General features: G+C 42.9%; 2 protein-coding genes across 2 annotated transcripts in view; one reads left to right on the forward strand and one right to left on the reverse strand.

The window, feature by feature from the left end:
* Positions 1-1,863, reverse strand: part of RGL1 (ral guanine nucleotide dissociation stimulator like 1) — a 261,146-nt gene extending 259,283 nt beyond the window's left edge. Inside the window, exon 1 of the mRNA XM_041755483.1 lies at positions 1,484-1,863. The gene's annotated coding sequence lies outside the window, so the exon portion shown is untranslated. The remainder of the gene's footprint in view (positions 1-1,483) is intronic.
* A 262-nt stretch (positions 1,864-2,125) lies between these two features.
* On the forward strand, positions 2,126-11,766 carry ARPC5 (actin related protein 2/3 complex subunit 5). Its single transcript, XM_041768937.1, has 4 exons — positions 2,126-2,452; positions 4,796-4,868; positions 7,121-7,297; positions 10,392-11,766. Exons 1-4 carry the CDS (start codon positions 2,310-2,312, stop codon positions 10,452-10,454), a joined length of 456 nt encoding a protein of 151 aa, XP_041624871.1. The 5' UTR covers positions 2,126-2,309; the 3' UTR covers positions 10,455-11,766.
* Positions 11,767-16,007: the final 4,241 nt, after the last annotated feature.

Raw genomic sequence — 16,007 nt, forward strand, 5'->3', positions numbered from 1 at the left:
TTACCATAGTAATGGTCTGATACTTTGGTATATGACTTTTTAAAATAAATATTACCAACAGGTAGAAAATTTTCCTTTGCTCTGTTAAAACAGTATGTGGGAGAGTTTTTATCATGTGTTTGCAGATAACTTGAATGTTAATTTAAAGAAATGTCACTTCTATCACCTAAATGATAAATTTTCCAGAAGGGTGGTTTAATTGGGAGGAGAAAAATGCCATATTGCTTCTTCCTTCCAAGAAGAAAGGGTGCATTCCATTCCTGTGAACTCTTTCCGTCTCTCTCCATATATTTATACATATATATATATATATCCACATACATACATATACAAATATGTATATATGTCAGTGTAGATAGATATACATATATACATATGTATGCATATCTGTCCCACAAATGTTTGATTTTGAGATCTCTCTTCCTTTCCTTACTGATTCATTATGTTCAGTGTGACTTTCAAACTGTACTGCCTTTCACATTTTATTCATTCATCAATGAATAATTGAGTACCAGAATGTATTGAGTACTGCCTGCATGCTTAGCATTACATCAGATGTAAAGCAAGATACAAAATAAATATAAGGCAAGTCTTTGCCCTCCAGAATCTTTTGATCTCTTCCAGGAGCAAGATAAAACATGATATGTCAAAAAATAATAATAATAATAAAAAAAACATGATATGTCATTAAGTAATTCCTAAGACTAACGCCAAAATCAGTGGTACAAGTAACATGCATTTTACATCTATGTACAATTTTAGAGCTTCAGAACACTTTCCTGTACTTGGTCCTCAGAACAATCTTGCGAAGTACGCATTATTAGCTCCACTTTAGCAATGAGGAGCCTGAAATTGAGGATTTTAAGTGGCATGCCTCAATCAAATAGATTATGAGTGGAAGTCAATACTTAAGCCAGGGTTTTTGATTCTAAGTCCAGGGCTCTTTTCAATACAGCACAGGAAACCAAGGATTGGGGTATTAACAGGGCAACAGCTGGCTTTCTGCTAGAGGTGGAATTGAACGAGACCTGAGAGGATGCCAGGAAAACATAAAGCTATCTGAGCAGCGTCCAGCTAAATGTCCAAAATAATTGTATTCTGCAAATATTTGTACTTCGGTGTTACACACACAGCACAACTACCATTTCTTTAGTGTTAGTGCCTTTGCCTCCTCAGTAAGAGCTTTGCTCTCAGAAACGAGGATGTCCAATGTAATAAAAAGCTGGCCTAGCAGGATCATATAAATCTCAAATCACAAATATAAATCTTAATCTCAAATCTACTAATCCTCACACGTTTTGTTTCCCCACAGCACCGGAGGGCATAACTCGCCCCTATCCTTTCCTTCCGTGCTTGCTCCAAACCACCACTTATTTTTAAGATGCCGGTGACTGACCCTACCCCAAATTCCACAGGTTCGCCCCAGGTCTGCCACCCGAGCCCTTGCCCAGAACCTCCGTCTCCCTCCCCAAGGAGATGATACCTAGTTCAGGCTCTGCAGGTGCCGTCGGGATGCTGTCACACAGCACTGCCAGATAAGATACGACCTTTCGACTCCGTCCTTGGGGACTTCCCGCTGGCCGCGCGGCGTAGCTCCAACCCCGGGAAAGGGGCTCCCGGCTCAGGAACGCAGCCACCGGCAGCGCACGGTCCGAAGTGATGCCTCTGACAACTAGATCGACGCTGGGCGCCCGGGCGTGCATCACTCCGCCCCATACTCCTGCCAACTGCAGGGGACTCGGTCCGGCCACCAGTCCATCCCACCCCACAGGCAAGTCCGGGCCAGCCGGACCTCACGCAGGACCCCGGCGACAGGTCGCTGGCGGCGGCGGCGGCGGCAGCAGGAGCCACCCGCCCCCAGAGCCCATAGCCGCCAACCTCAGACCCCCACCGCCCCCCTTCCGCCGGACCGCAGAGAAGCGTTGCTATGGAAACCCCCTGGGGATCACGTGACGCCCGCGGACGGCCAATCGCCTCTCACCTCTGCCCGCGGCGCCGCTTTCGGCCCGCCCCCCGCCCCGCCCCTTTCCTGCAGCGCGCCCGCGCCTGCGCACTGCGCCCGGCGCGCCCTCCCTCGCGCGCGCTCCCCGGGGAGGAGCGGGGGCGGCGGGGGCGGCCGGAGGATGCCGCCGAGGAGGAAGGAGCGGCGCCAGCGCGCAGGCCCAGAAGCGTCCGAGCCGCGGCTGCCGGCGACGCCCCAGAGCGGAAGAGGGAAGTGAAGGCGCCCGGGCTGCGGGTTCCTGGTGGGCTGCGCTTCCCGAGGTCGAGGCAGCGCCGAGAGGAGGCTTTGGCCGCCGGTCCGGCTCGCGATGTCGAAGAACACGGTGTCGTCGGCCCGGTTCCGGAAGGTGGACGTGGATGAGTACGACGAGAACAAGTTCGTGGACGAGGAGGACGGGGGCGACGGGCAGGCCGGGCCCGACGAAGGCGAGGTGGACTCCTGCCTGCGGCAATATCCTTGGCGTTTGCCGGCCTCCCCGCGCTCCCGCCCCGCCCGCCCGGGGACCCCGCCCGCCGGGCCGCTCCGGGGCAGGGGCGGCGGCTCTGGCCCTGCGGGGTCCCCAGGACGGGCGGCCGGCGGCGCTCCCGGGTCTAGCCGGGTCGCCCCGGGTCACCCCGGGTCACCCCGGAGCCCGCCCCCGCCCCGACTCCTCAGGTGGCGGCCCGAGTCGCTGCCCCGGGAAGTGGCGGGGCGGCCGCGCCCTCGGAGCGCGGAGGGGAGGCCTCCGCTGCTGTCCGCCGGCCCCGGGGGGAGGGGCAGGGGCCCGAGGTCACGGAGGTCCCCCCCGCGCCGTGACCGCTGTGACCGCCGTGACCGCCGGAGTCCGGTCCCCTCCGGAGATGTGCGACTGCGGGGAGCGGGCTGCCTGCGTCGTGGCGCCGGCGGTTTGCTCTTCGGCCGCGATAGGAGAGTTCGTTCCTCGCTGGGAGGGATGGGGCGGTTTGCACAACCGAGGCCCCCCTGGCCTTTTTATCCCCTGGGCTCTTTTAATAATTATAGTTATTGACAGAGAAAGGAATTTGGCCAGATACGAATTTGTTAGCCCCGGGGAAACGGCCAACTCCCGACCAGGAAGCTTGGAGGCTTTTACCTGCGAAGCAAGGGGACAATGGACGGGGGTGGCAGGTGGAGAATCCCTGGAAATATTGAAGATAAGCCCCAGTGAATAAAGTAGATGATGAGCAAAATAGACGATGAGTCATTTTGCGCAAAGCAGCATCATTTTTTATTTTTTATTTTTTTTGCAATCCTGAAATCGTTTCCATTTCAGTTAAAATGCGGCTGTCAGTTCCTGGGGCTTTTGGTGTGTGTGTGTTTTTGGTTTTTTTTGCATATTTGAATATTCATCAGTGTTGAGCGAGTATTTGGCACCACATCTCTTTTAAAAAAATGTAAATGTTGCAATAGCTAAAGATTCTCAATTACTGAATTCACTCACTTCTAATTATTCTTGAATGTATTCGTAAGATAGGGAAGACTTTTTAAACCTCTCCTCATCAATGTTCTATTAAAGTATAATGGGGAAATAGGAGTGAAAATATTGGTTGGGACTATATCTAGTCTTAAAGGCACCTAAAATACAGCATTAAACATTTACCAACATACAGATGTTTCTTTGATTTCCACAACTCTCACAGTCAGCTGTTGCTCTGTTGCATTATTTAAATATGTAAGTCTTAAAAGGTCTTAGAAATGAGCCAGTCTGCCAAAGGAAGCTTTTCTAGAAGTTTGTTAAGCCTTGGAAATAACAGCTTACCACCAGCCATAGGGGGTTTTTGTTTTTGGGTGTTTTGGTTTTGTTTTGTTCTTTTTTTTCCAAACATAAGCAATGAACATTATTCTGTCTGAAAACATTCTTTGTAATGGATAAATGACGTTTTGTGAACTAACTTTAGGTTGATGGGTGCTGACTCTCAACTGGTACCGCTGGATCCATAAAATGGATCTGCTTTCTAATCTCTTTATCTTAAAAGATATTGTCTCTTCTCTTGTTGCAACCAGAAGAGACAAGCTCTAGTCAGGCACTACAGATGGAGGAACAAATGAACTCTGTGGTTTTCCTTTTAGGGGAATGACTGTATGTTCTGACAGTCTGATTGGCCTTCCGTGTCTCATACTTGCTAACTCACTGGTGCTTTCAAAGACTAAATTTAATAGGTATGACCTAAAACAGTGTTAATGACCTTTTTGGAAATATAAGAGAAAATATGCAAAACAGAAAAATTAAGCTACAGCCTAAAGGACATTGAATTATTAGATCTTTTGTTAATATTGAGAGGTTACTAATGTATATCATGTAGAGTGCTGGAATAATTACCAGCATTTTCTACAAGTATTTCAATTAAGATAGAATATAATTCTAGCAAAAGTTTGGTCTTTATTTTTACAGTTAAGAATCACATAAAAAGACATTTTGGTTGAGGGTATGCTGTTTCATTTGGGGACCTAATAATTCTAATACATAGATATGTAATTTAAAATATACGTATCACTCTGAGTAATGTTTCATATGTGTCTTACTGGAAAATAAAAGGCTCTCGAAGTGTTCATTTAGTAATTAGAGCCAGACAGGAACTGGTCTTTGCCTTATTACCTCCTCTTATGTTCTCTGTGTTTTACATGTTGATTGACATCCTTGAAACCAACATACTGAGTTTTCCAATATTGAACATAGCGATCGTGGTAATTTTTCTTTCTACGTATAAAGTCAAGGCTTAAGAACCAATGATACCTGGTAGTTCTGATGCTTTTCTGAAGGCTCCCCTTTGCTGCTATCCCCTTAACCTCCATCACAGGAAACATGACAGCCGCCCTACAGGCAGCTCTGAAAAATCCCCCTATCAACACCAAGAGTCAGGCCGTGAAGGTGAGTCAGACAGGAATGTCTGCTGGTGTCTTAGCATTCTTTCCAAAATCCTCTGAAGTGTCATGGAATCAACAAATAGTTTAACTGTTTACTGTCTTTGACATACAAGAGCTTACTCTGTGTAGTTTGTTAGGTGAAAATTTACATATGAAAATGATCTCACTCTAATACTGAGTTATGAGAGACCATTTCGGTGTGTTTAATGGAGGCACTCGGGGAATTGGAGCATAGGCCTGAAGAATAAACAATACTTTTACAAAATAAATAGATTCTATTTGGTTGCTTTTTAAAAATTTTTCTAAATTATCCAAGTATTAAATATTTATAGAAAAAAAATAAATGTTTATAGAAAACTCAGAGAGAGGCAAAAAGGGGTAATCGTCATCATCCCCCTGCCCAGAGATCATCGGTTTTTACTTTCTGGTGTTATATGCTTACAGAGCTTGTCTCTTTCTTAGTAGTTGTTTTTTAAATAAAAATGGAGTTTTGTAATTGGCTTTTTTTATGATGTACATGGACATCTTTCCTTGGCAGTAAGTTTATTTCTATAAGCACCTTTTTTAATGGCTGCATATAGATATGCTGCAGTTTACATATAACTAATCTTTTGTCATATATTTAGATTATTGACCTTTTGTTGTTGTAAACAGTATGGAAATGAACAATTTTGAGTAAACTGTTAGTTATTTCCTTTGAATAAATTCCTAGAAGCGAATCCCCGGGTTTTAGAATGCCACTTTTTTAAGGCTTTTGTTACAAGTGGCATTGCCAAATTGCCCTTCAAAAAAACATGACTTAACGTTCCCTGCAACAGTCTTTCCGGAAATACTTGAGAACTTACTTAATAATTGTATAAAATGAAGCCCAGAGCTCTGACCCCATTGTCTGTAGGAGCCCTAAGGATCTCTTTAATTGAGTACTAGTAATAACTTAGGTAAATGCATAATAATTATCTAGGCAACAATGAGAGGAAACATTTCTTTGGTTTTTGAAAGTGGTGAGGGATGTCATTGAGATTTCAATTTTACCACCTTCTGCTTTTATATGGGTGAGTTTTTATCACAGTTTGTGGGTGGGAAGTTATAGCTGTGGTTGTAAGACTATTTTTCTAAATTGGGTAATTGCTTAGTCTTTAAACTGAAGACAGCAATAGGTGGTAGAAACATTCTGTAAACTCCTGATCAGTAGGAATGCCAAAGATAATCACTCTTTCTTGAATAGGAGAAGTGAAATTGTTGAAAGGGTAAATTAAGTGTTCTCTTTGCTTGGCTTCTTGAGTGGAAAAATAACTTTGCTCTTGGAGCAGCCTTTTATCAGAAAAAAAAATTATAAATATCACTATATCTACCTATTGTAGATAGGAAACTTAAATTTTCTTAAAAAGTTATTTTTATTAACTATTATTGAAGGATGGTTCAAGGTAGAACTGCAATTCATTGTCTTTGTCTTTGGGGTTTTCTCTGAGGTCAAGAAGTAAAATTTAAATGCCAACTTAATAAAGTTGGAAAATTACCATATCTCTTTGTAAGCAGATGCTTTCAGCTCTCCTTCAAACATGTCAAGAATCTGTCGTTCTCCTGAGCTACCATGCTACCCCAAACCAGCCTATGTTATTGCAGTAACTTCCAAACTGGTCTCCAGCCTTGTCCCCTGCCCCTCACCAACTTCCCATCAGCTCATTCTCAACATGGCAGCCAGAGTCAGATTATATCACTGTTATCTCATACACACGTCAGATTCTATCACTGTTCTCAATATCTTCCAACATCTTCTCCTTTCTCTTAATGAAAGCCACAGTCTTCACAGTGGCCTGCGAGGGCTTGCCTCCTGACTTGTCCTACTCCTCCACCATGTCTTTGGCTACCAGGGATCTTTCTGCTTTCCTTGAACACCCTGAACATACAGTGACAGCACATGTTCTTTCCTTCTTTCCTCTGAATACTTTTCTCAAATACCCCTAAGGATTCTTCTTTCATATCCATCAGGTCTTTTTTTTTTTTTTTTTTAAGGATTTTATTTATTGATTCATGAGAGACAGAGAAAGAGAGAGGCAGAGACCCAGGCAGAGGGAGAAGCAGGCTCCACGCAGGGAACCTGATGTGGGACTCGATCCCGGATCTCCAGGATCACACCCTGGGCTGAAGGCTGAGCCACCTGGGCTGCACCATGTCCATCAGGTCTTAAGTGTCACCTTTTCCAGAACAACCACTCTACGTGCTTACGTGTGAATGCTCTGTTCTCTGTGTCCCCAGGATCGAGCGGGCAGTATTGTCTTGAAGGTGCTCATCTCTTTTAAAGCTAATGATATCGAGAAGGCAGTTCAGTCCCTGGACAAGAATGGTGTGGATCTTCTCATGAAATATATTTATAAAGGCTTCGAGAGCCCCTCTGATAACAGCAGTGCTGTGTTACTGCAATGGCATGAAAAGGTAAGTTATGACCTAGAGTCCCTCCGACTGGCCACTTAATAATAGAAAGTAACCATGACTGCTCTTCTCACCTAAATCATTATTTTGACTACATTATTGTCTTTACAAATAAATGCATGAAAACGAAAGCTTAGATTTATGTTTCCTAACCCTGGTTTTAAGAGATTCTGGTTTGCAACACATATTTATTCAGTAATGATTACTGTTCATTCAACATGATCTTGAACTTGGAACTAAATCCGAACCTTGAAAATAAGATAAACTATAAAAGTCAAAAATTCTTTGACCATGGCCAGAAGGTTAGAAACACCCAAGTGCCCAAGGACGGATGAACAGATAATCCTTTTTTTTTTTTTTAAAAAGATTTTATTTATTTATTCATGAGAGAGACAGAGAGACAGAGGCAGAGACACAGGCAGAGGGAGAAGAAGCAGTCCGGACGTGGGACTCGATCCCAGGACTCCGGGATCACGCCCTGGGCGGAAGGCAGGCACTTAACTGCTGAGCCACCCAAGGATCCCCCAGATAATCCATTTTATGCATACACTACATTTTGTTTTTTTGAACAACCGAAAGAAGGAAATTACATACATGGCACAGCACGAATGAACCTTGAAAACGTTGTGCAAGGTGAAGTAAGCCAGTTGCAGAAAGACAAATATGGTGTGATTCCACTTACAGGAAATACCTCGAAGAGGCAAATTCAGAGAGAGAGAGAGAGAGAGAGAGAAGATGAGAGGTTATCAGGGACTGGGGGAAGGGAGAATAGAGAGTTATTACTTAATGGGGACAGTGTTTCTTTTTAGGGTGATGAAAATTATTGGAAACAGTGGTGACTATAATCCTGAGAATATAATGAGTGCCACTGAATTTTACCCTGAAAGATGGTTAAAGGAGCAAATTTCATGCTCTATATGTTACAGGATTTAAAAGAAATCAGAGGTGGGGTGAGATGAAGAGTTCTTCAATGTTTTTGTGTTTTCATGCATTTGATTCTGCATTGTGAGCAGATGGTGGTACACTGTCCCCCAAAAAAATGGCTAAGGGAAATTTTTAGCGTTAGGTAAAAAGTTGGTAAGGTCATTTTTAATACCCAACTCTTGGGTAATATGGGTACAGATGTGAACAGTTAAATAGAACCAACCACAGGGAAGGGATATATTCTAATACCTTACAGTTCCCAACCCTCAGTCTTTAGAAGCTGTTGTCCATGTATCTGAGTGAAAACACACATGGAAGATGAGAATAGGCTGTAGAACTTGTCTTGATCAAGTCACTTGATCACCCATGCACTGTCAAATAAAGAGAGCCTAACTTGTAGGGACAGGGTAACCAACCAGACCTCCCTATTTTCCCAAGATGGCCCCAGTTTATGCCTGTTGTCCCAACATGATTATGAATAGTTCACTTTCACTCAGTGTACCAGTTGGAGAATAATGTATATGGTCATCCTATTCAGGAATACTTTGCATTTGCCAGACACTGTACCATTAGATGATGTTTCATTTAAGCCTTAGAACAACTTTAGGAGGCATATAAGCATCTTTATAACCCTCAATTTAGAGATGAAGAGCCAGCTTAACAACCTAAGCATCCTGGTTCCTGTACAGTCCCAGGATCATAGCAGACATTGATGGAGCACTTCCTGTATTCCAAGCACTCTCCTAATCACTTCATAAATAACTCCTTTAATCTTCATAAAAATAGTAGGAGGGAAAGCTTGCTATCATTCCTTTTTTGGTGGATGGGGAAACTGAGGCACACATCAAGTCTTCATTGCTTCCTAACATCATCACCAATTTTTGCCCGTCTGTCTGCTAAATACTTCTCCAGCCACACGCTTATCTAAGCACGCTTATCTACCCCTCTGATGCAGCTCTTTGCAACATCTCCCCCAGATTTTTGCTGTAACTTCCTACACAGGCCTCCAGCCACCAGCTCTGCTTCTCTCGAATCTGTTCTCCACCCGGTCGCCAAATGCCCTCTCTGAAATCCAGATCTACCCTTTCAGTCACCTGCAGAGTAAAGCTCAAGTTCCAAAGTCTAGCCGCTCCTCTTTTATGCCGTTCATCCCCCTTGCTCCAGCAGTGAGCAGCATAATAGTATGTTTTCCCAGGACACACCTTACTGTTTCACACCTCTGTACCTTTGCTCAGGATTTCCTCCCTGCCTGAGTACCTCCTTATCCCAGGGCACACCTCTGTCATTTCGTACATTATATTAACATAATCTCTCTTTTATGTTCTGTCCCTTCCTAGTAGACCAGAAAGTTCTATATCCCTAGCATCTAGCACAGTACTCAGTACACAAAAGTATTTAGTAAGTAAGCTAGAGCTTTCAGCTCCTGACACTTGATTGTGACTTCCAGTCTTTCAAGGTAGTGTCAAAATTAAAGTTCCTAAGTTCTTAGCTATTAAATGATACACTTTTAGCTTGGAGGAATAAAAAGAATCTAACAAGCTGGCTGATCTAAATGGGACTTAGGGTAGTTGATACCAGTTTGAACTTCTTCCCTGACAGTGTTAAAAGAGCAAAGTGGGTATGCCTGGGTGGCTCAGCGGTTTAGCGCCTGCCTTTGGCCCAGTTCATGATCCTGGAGTCCTGGGATTGAGTCCCACATTAGGTTTCCTGCGTGGAGCCTGCTTCTCCCTCTGCCTATGTCTCTGCCTCTCTCTCTCTCTCCCTCTCTCTCCCTCCCTCTCTCTCTCTCTTTCTCACGAATAAATAAATAAAATCTTTTAAAAAATAAAAGAGCAAAGTGAATGTCCTAAATTTACATTTGAGCACATGTTTTCAGCAAGAACATGCTGTAAATCTTGAAGAACATCCTATTATGTGGGGGAAAAAAATTATAGAATGTAAACTAGTATCTCACGAGCATGTAGGTACACGAGGGCAGGGACTGTGAAGGTTTTATCAATCACTGGCTCTGCAGTGCTGGGTGCGTAATTGGTGTTCAAGAATGTTTATGAAAATTAATGAAGCCAAAGTTGATAGCCGCACACATTCCTTCTGTAAGAAAAAACGTCTTACTTGGGTATGATAATTGACCCTTTATAATTCCATCAGCGTTTACATTTTGGTTTGTTTTTAGGCACTTGCTGCAGGAGGAGTAGGCTCCATTGTCCGAGTCTTGACTGCGAGGAAGACTGTGTAGTCCATCAGGAACTGGATATCCTGTGGGTGTGGGAGTCGCTGGTACAAAGACCAAAACAACCAAATGCCACCGCTGCCCTTTGGGTAGCATCTGTTTCTCTCAGCTTTGCCTTCTTGCTTCCTTTTTCATATCGGTAAAGAACAATTACATATCAGTTTTCCTTTTGTGAAAATTGGAATAACACAGAGGAAATATTTATGAACAGGAATGTTTCATGCTTTCAAAACTATTTCAGTGTATACTTGTCTGTATATAGTATAATTTGCCTTCCAAGTTTAATTGTGCAATTCTAACCCCTGTTGGCTGGTGGGGTTTTGTTTTGTTTTTGCGTTTTTGTTTTTGTTTTTGCTGTTTTGTTTTGTTTTTGACTAATAGTGAGAAATTTGATCAGAGTTTGAGGCCAGTTTCCTTACTCATTGCTAGCCAGGAAATGATCTTTATAAAAAAAATGTTTGCGAAACTGGCAGCCATTAACATTGCAAAACTGGACCATAATTCCCTTATTTAAGCAAAATGTGTTTCCAGAACAAGTGGTGAATGAACACCACTACCAAGTTCCAGCTTTGTTTCTGCTTACCTCCAGATCATGTGAGCTTAAGTACGCTTCTTCCTCTTTGCATCCAATAATCATGGCCTCTTGATTTCTTTGTGGTCTCCAGGGTCCAGAGCAAGGAGTCTTGCTCTACAAAAATATATCTATGAAATGCCAGAGCCTCTTTGACATGAGCATAAAACTTCGTTCTAATAATATGGCCCTCTTTGGGAAAATTACTCCAAATGAGAAAAGATGTGGAAACAGTGATGAAGTTCAAATTCTGGGCAGCCTCTGAATGAAATGCTATTTTCTTTAGAAACAGAATAGCTGCCTTAGACATTATGAGGCATATAACTAGTATTTCATATGCCCTATAAATGTCTTCAGTGTTCTTCAGGGTAATTAGGATCTTAAGAGATTTGGTTCAGATCCAGACACATACACATTCTGTATTTTAGCTCAGTGGTTTTTAAAAAAGGAAGATGCCACACAGCAAAAAGTGTTTACTTTGTTAGACAAACCAAATCGGTTCTCACAAAATGACCGGTGCTTATAAAAAGTTATTACTCAGTAACTCCAAAACCACCTGAATGCATAGGACCAAGAGGGAAATCAGCCTGTTTAGTATTTACATTGGACACCGGTTTCATAATCACTGTCTTATGTGAAAACTGGTGGAGAAAATTCTATAACCTCTTTGCTGTTTTTGATACCTGCTTTTTGTTTTGTTTTGTAAAAATGATAAAGTTCAGAAAATAAAATGTCAGTGTTGAATAATTTATTTTCCTAGCTCTTATTTTAATATTTCTGAACATGCGGTTAATTAAGAGGGAAGCTTTCCTGTTTTACCAGCAGGTTATTGTACTCTTGACAAGAAGTAATTTGGTACAGAAGATTTCTAAAATGACTTTGTTCAAATATAAAGTAGTGGGGTAAAGGGAAGAGCGTCATTAATGATGTCAGGACACCACTGGAGCCCTTGGAATGATTCCATAGCCCTCTGGATGCCAGCTGAGCATCTGGAATACCACTGCCCAAGGACTTAAACTAGTAACCTAGCAGCTGTGGTCATTTATTCCCGGCTTCTACACCCCTTCTCACACCGCAGCCTCTTTTGTCTCCACACTGGCCCTACTAGATTTCCTGCTTTAAAGCTCTAGAAACTAAAAAAAAAAAAAAAAAAAAAACAAAACTAGAAATTGGGGCACCTGGGTGGCTCAGCGATTGTGATCCTGGATCCCCGGATTGAGTCCCACATCGGGCTCCCCACAAGGAGCCTACCTCTCCCTCTGCCTTTCTCTGTGTGTCTGTCATGAATAAATATATAAAATCTTTTTTTTTTTTTTTTAAGATAAAGGGAGAGGGAGAAGCAGGCTCCATGCAGGGAACCTGATGTGGGACTCAATCCTAGGCCTCCAGGATCAGGCCCTGGGATGAAGGCGGCGCTAAACCACTGAGCCCCCCGGGCTACCCTAAAATTTTTTAAAGTAAATAAAGCTCTAGAAACTTAACAGGCAATTCAGAGGGCTGTGAGTTAAGAGAAAGTAAATAATAGGTAGTCCAGTTGGTACAGCATAACCCCTTACAAACTTTAAAATGAAAACAAAAGTGATATTGCAATACTGCTGTATAAAATCCTTCTTCATGTCACTTTCACAACTATCGTGTTAGGGAAAATCTTGGAGTTTCATATTCTATAGACCCTAAAATGGCTATGTTCAGAATCTGCCAACCTATCAGCTTCACTCAGGGAGATAGTAAAAATATTTAGCAGTTACTACCCTGGAAGGACTGACTCAGGATGGATGCCGGCTGCAAACAACTGGCTCCCCTGATTCATCTGGGCTGTCAGCCTGGGCGATACTGACCAGGACCGGGCAAGGGTTGTCCAGATGATTGGTACAAGAGTAGTTCTTTCCCCTCCACTCCCTTCTGCTGGAATCTCAGTGGGTCTTTTTGTTTCATTATAGCCATTTTCATTTGTTTTACTCTTGCCATTGTTGAAGGGGGAAAATGACACACATACCTTTCTGGTCATTAGGTGACTGCACCATGTAGGTAACAGACTTGATAGGAAGTGTGATGATATCTCAAGGAAACTCGGTAACACATATGTGCAGTCAATCTGTAAATGGTACAAATTAACAAATATTTTTTAAAAAAACATTTACTGTGTTCCCAAGGATCATGAAGGACATAATAGAAGAGTAATAGTAAGTTAATAATAACTTCACTTTATAGGGCAGCCCGGGTGGCTCAGTGGTTTAGCACTGCCTCCAGTCCAGGGCCTGATCTGGAGACCAGGGATCAAGTCCCATGTTGGGCTCCCTGCATGGAACCTGCTTGTGTCTCTGCCTCTCTCTGTGTGTCTCATGAATAAATTAAAAAAAAAAAATTTATGAAAAACAGGTATGAATAATTTTATCCTCAAAATATTTTTGATCATTTCTTAAAATGTAAGTTGTATTTAGAGTATTCATCTCAAAGTAGTCTGTTAAACATCAGTAATCCTGCCTCGGTCCATGAGACTGAGTTACATGAGCTTTATACAGTATATGAAACCTAACCCAGATAGATACAACACAAAAAGGAAACCAAAGGCACGGAACTCCCAGCACGTGGTAGTAGCACAGCTTTTAATTCCCAAAGCAAGATTCTGAGTCTGAGTAAGTGGATTAAAACACAAAAGCCACCCTATATTGAGTACTTACTATGTGCCCGTCCCATTGTATATTTAATCTTGAGAACTGAAGCTTAGAGAATATATATAAGATCACATGGTTTGAGGGTGCCAGAAACAGAATTCCAACTCCTGTCTGCCTGACTCCAAGGTTACATCGTAATTTTTCTCATGTCTGGTGCTTGGGAATACAGGTATTTCCAGGACAGATGAGGATTGGGGCTTTCTCTAGAACTCTCAACGCTAGATGCATGGGGCTACTGTTGAGAGGTAAAACCGACTCGGGGAGCCCTTCAGAGAGGTAAAAGTTGACAGGTGCTGAGGGAAGAAGACTTGAAGAGGTATTACACCAACAAAAGACATACTCAGCAGTGCACAGAACATAGCTATTTCTTCACTATGAGTTTTAATTGCCTTTTGATGATTTTTAACGTTGTGAGGTTACAGTTCAACACCTATGACATGCCTAACTCTGCTAGAAAAGGGAAAAGTGGCTGAGGGTTACTCAAAGCATGTAATTTCTCTGTATCTTGCTCTTTATACAGTTTTTTGTGTGTGGGGGGAGGGCTAGAGTGAGTAGGGACGGAGAGGGAGTGAGAGGATCTTAAGCAGGCTCCAGCTCAGTGCGGAGCCCAGTGCAACACAGGGTTCAATCTCATGGCCCTGAAATCAGACCTGAGCAGAACCTAAAAAGTCGGTGACTTAACCAGTGAGCCACCCAGGCGCCCGACCTTCATCCAATAGTCTTACCAAGCTCTCTCTTTTCTGTGTTTTCATAGATGATGTATTTTAAGTAATAAATTTCTCTTTTAATTAGTTTTGTCATAATTCCATTTAGCAAGATCCAGAGCCTCAATCATTCATTTCATTAGCCACGCTCAACAGATTGTTGGTCATAACTAAAAATCATTTGCCTAACTGAATGCATAAGAATCACTTTGGTCTCCTCCACTATCATTGCCAGGTGCCCCATTTTGGAGGTACCCCAAATTGGCAGCTTATCTCGGACGATTATCTTGGAGTGCCCTCATTCTGATTTCAAAGCTAGTTGAGAACCAAGAGTTTTTGCAGAAGAAATCCTGGGAAATGGGACTTGGCTTGAGGAAATCAGAATCAAAATCACAGACCCATAAGGACAAGGAACCAAGGCACTGCCCAGCAGGTATGACCCCGACAACAGCAACTCAACCCTGTTCTTAGTGCATCCACCACCACACGTTGGGGAGAGGCGGTTGTATGGGTCTGGATAAATTCTAACCTGCTTTTGTCTACCTGTCCCCTTGCCACCTCTTGATTGCATTTTCCTTGTCTGCTTTCCCTTCCCTAATGATTTTCCCTCTTCATCCCCTGCAGGGCTGCTTTCTGGCCCGGCCCTCATTCCTCTCTCTGCTTCTGCCTCAATCTCCTCATGCCCTGACACTCAGACTCACTGCTACTGATTGAATATGTGACACTTGAGCAGATTAGTTCAAGGAATGCCCTTCCACACAGTTCTCCAACTTACTCAAAATGTTTACACGGCTGATTTCTAAACTGAGAAAATGCCGGGCTTCATTTCCATAGGTAATGCTTTGGAGAGCTCAGATTGAGCAAATAACCCAAAATCTCAAGACAGGTTTTTTAAATACATTTTTTTCTCTTTAGATTTGCAAATAACTTCACCTTACAGACAAAAAAAAAAACAAAAAACCAAACATACAAAAGAACACAGGAAGGCGAGCCCAAAAAAGAAATCGAATTAGCTGTGAACATTTCACAAAGGGATGCTCTACACCAAGGTTAGGTTGCTTCCATCTGTGCCCCACCGTGGGCCTTCCCCTGCCCCATCTCCATCTCAGCCCAGTATCACGGATCGAATATGTGAAAACCCCAGTTTAAAAACGTTCTGTGCTTCCTTCCAATGGATAGTCTTTCCTCCTTTATCGAATATTAGATGACCATACATTTCAGGGTCCACTTCTGGGTTCTCTATTCTGTTCCATTGATCTATGTGTCTGTTTTTGTGCCAGTACCACACTGTCTTGATGACCACAGCTTTGTAGTACAACCTGAAATCTGGCATTGTGATGCCCCCAGCTATGGTTTTCTTTTTTAAAATTCCCCTGGCTATTCGGGGTCTTTTCTGATTCCACACAAATCTTAAAATAATTTGTTCTAACTCTCTGAAGAAAGTCCATGGTATTTTGATAGGGATTGCATTAAACGTGTAAGTTGCCCTGGGTAACATTGACATTTTTACAATATTAATTCTGCCAATCCATGAGCATGGAATATTTTTCCATCTCTTTGTGTGGAGGTTCCTCAAAGAGTTAAAAATAGACCTGCCCTACGACCCAGC

The sequence above is a fragment of the Vulpes lagopus genome, chromosome 1, assembly GCF_018345385.1.
Source record: "Vulpes lagopus strain Blue_001 chromosome 1, ASM1834538v1, whole genome shotgun sequence".
Lineage (NCBI taxonomy): Eukaryota > Metazoa > Chordata > Mammalia > Carnivora > Canidae > Vulpes > Vulpes lagopus.

Bases quoted from the DNA above. Each gene is read 5' to 3' on its own strand.
- ARPC5 (XM_041768937.1), top strand. From the start codon at position 2,310: ATGTCGAAGAACACGGTGTCGTCGGCCCGGTTCCGGAAGGTGGACGTG. The intron at 2,453-4,795 runs ATATCCTTGGCG...AACCTCCATCAC, and splicing joins GTGGACTCCTGCCTGCGGCA to AGGAAACATGACAGCCGCCC. The intron at 4,869-7,120 runs GTGAGTCAGACA...CTGTGTCCCCAG, and splicing joins CCAAGAGTCAGGCCGTGAAG to GATCGAGCGGGCAGTATTGT.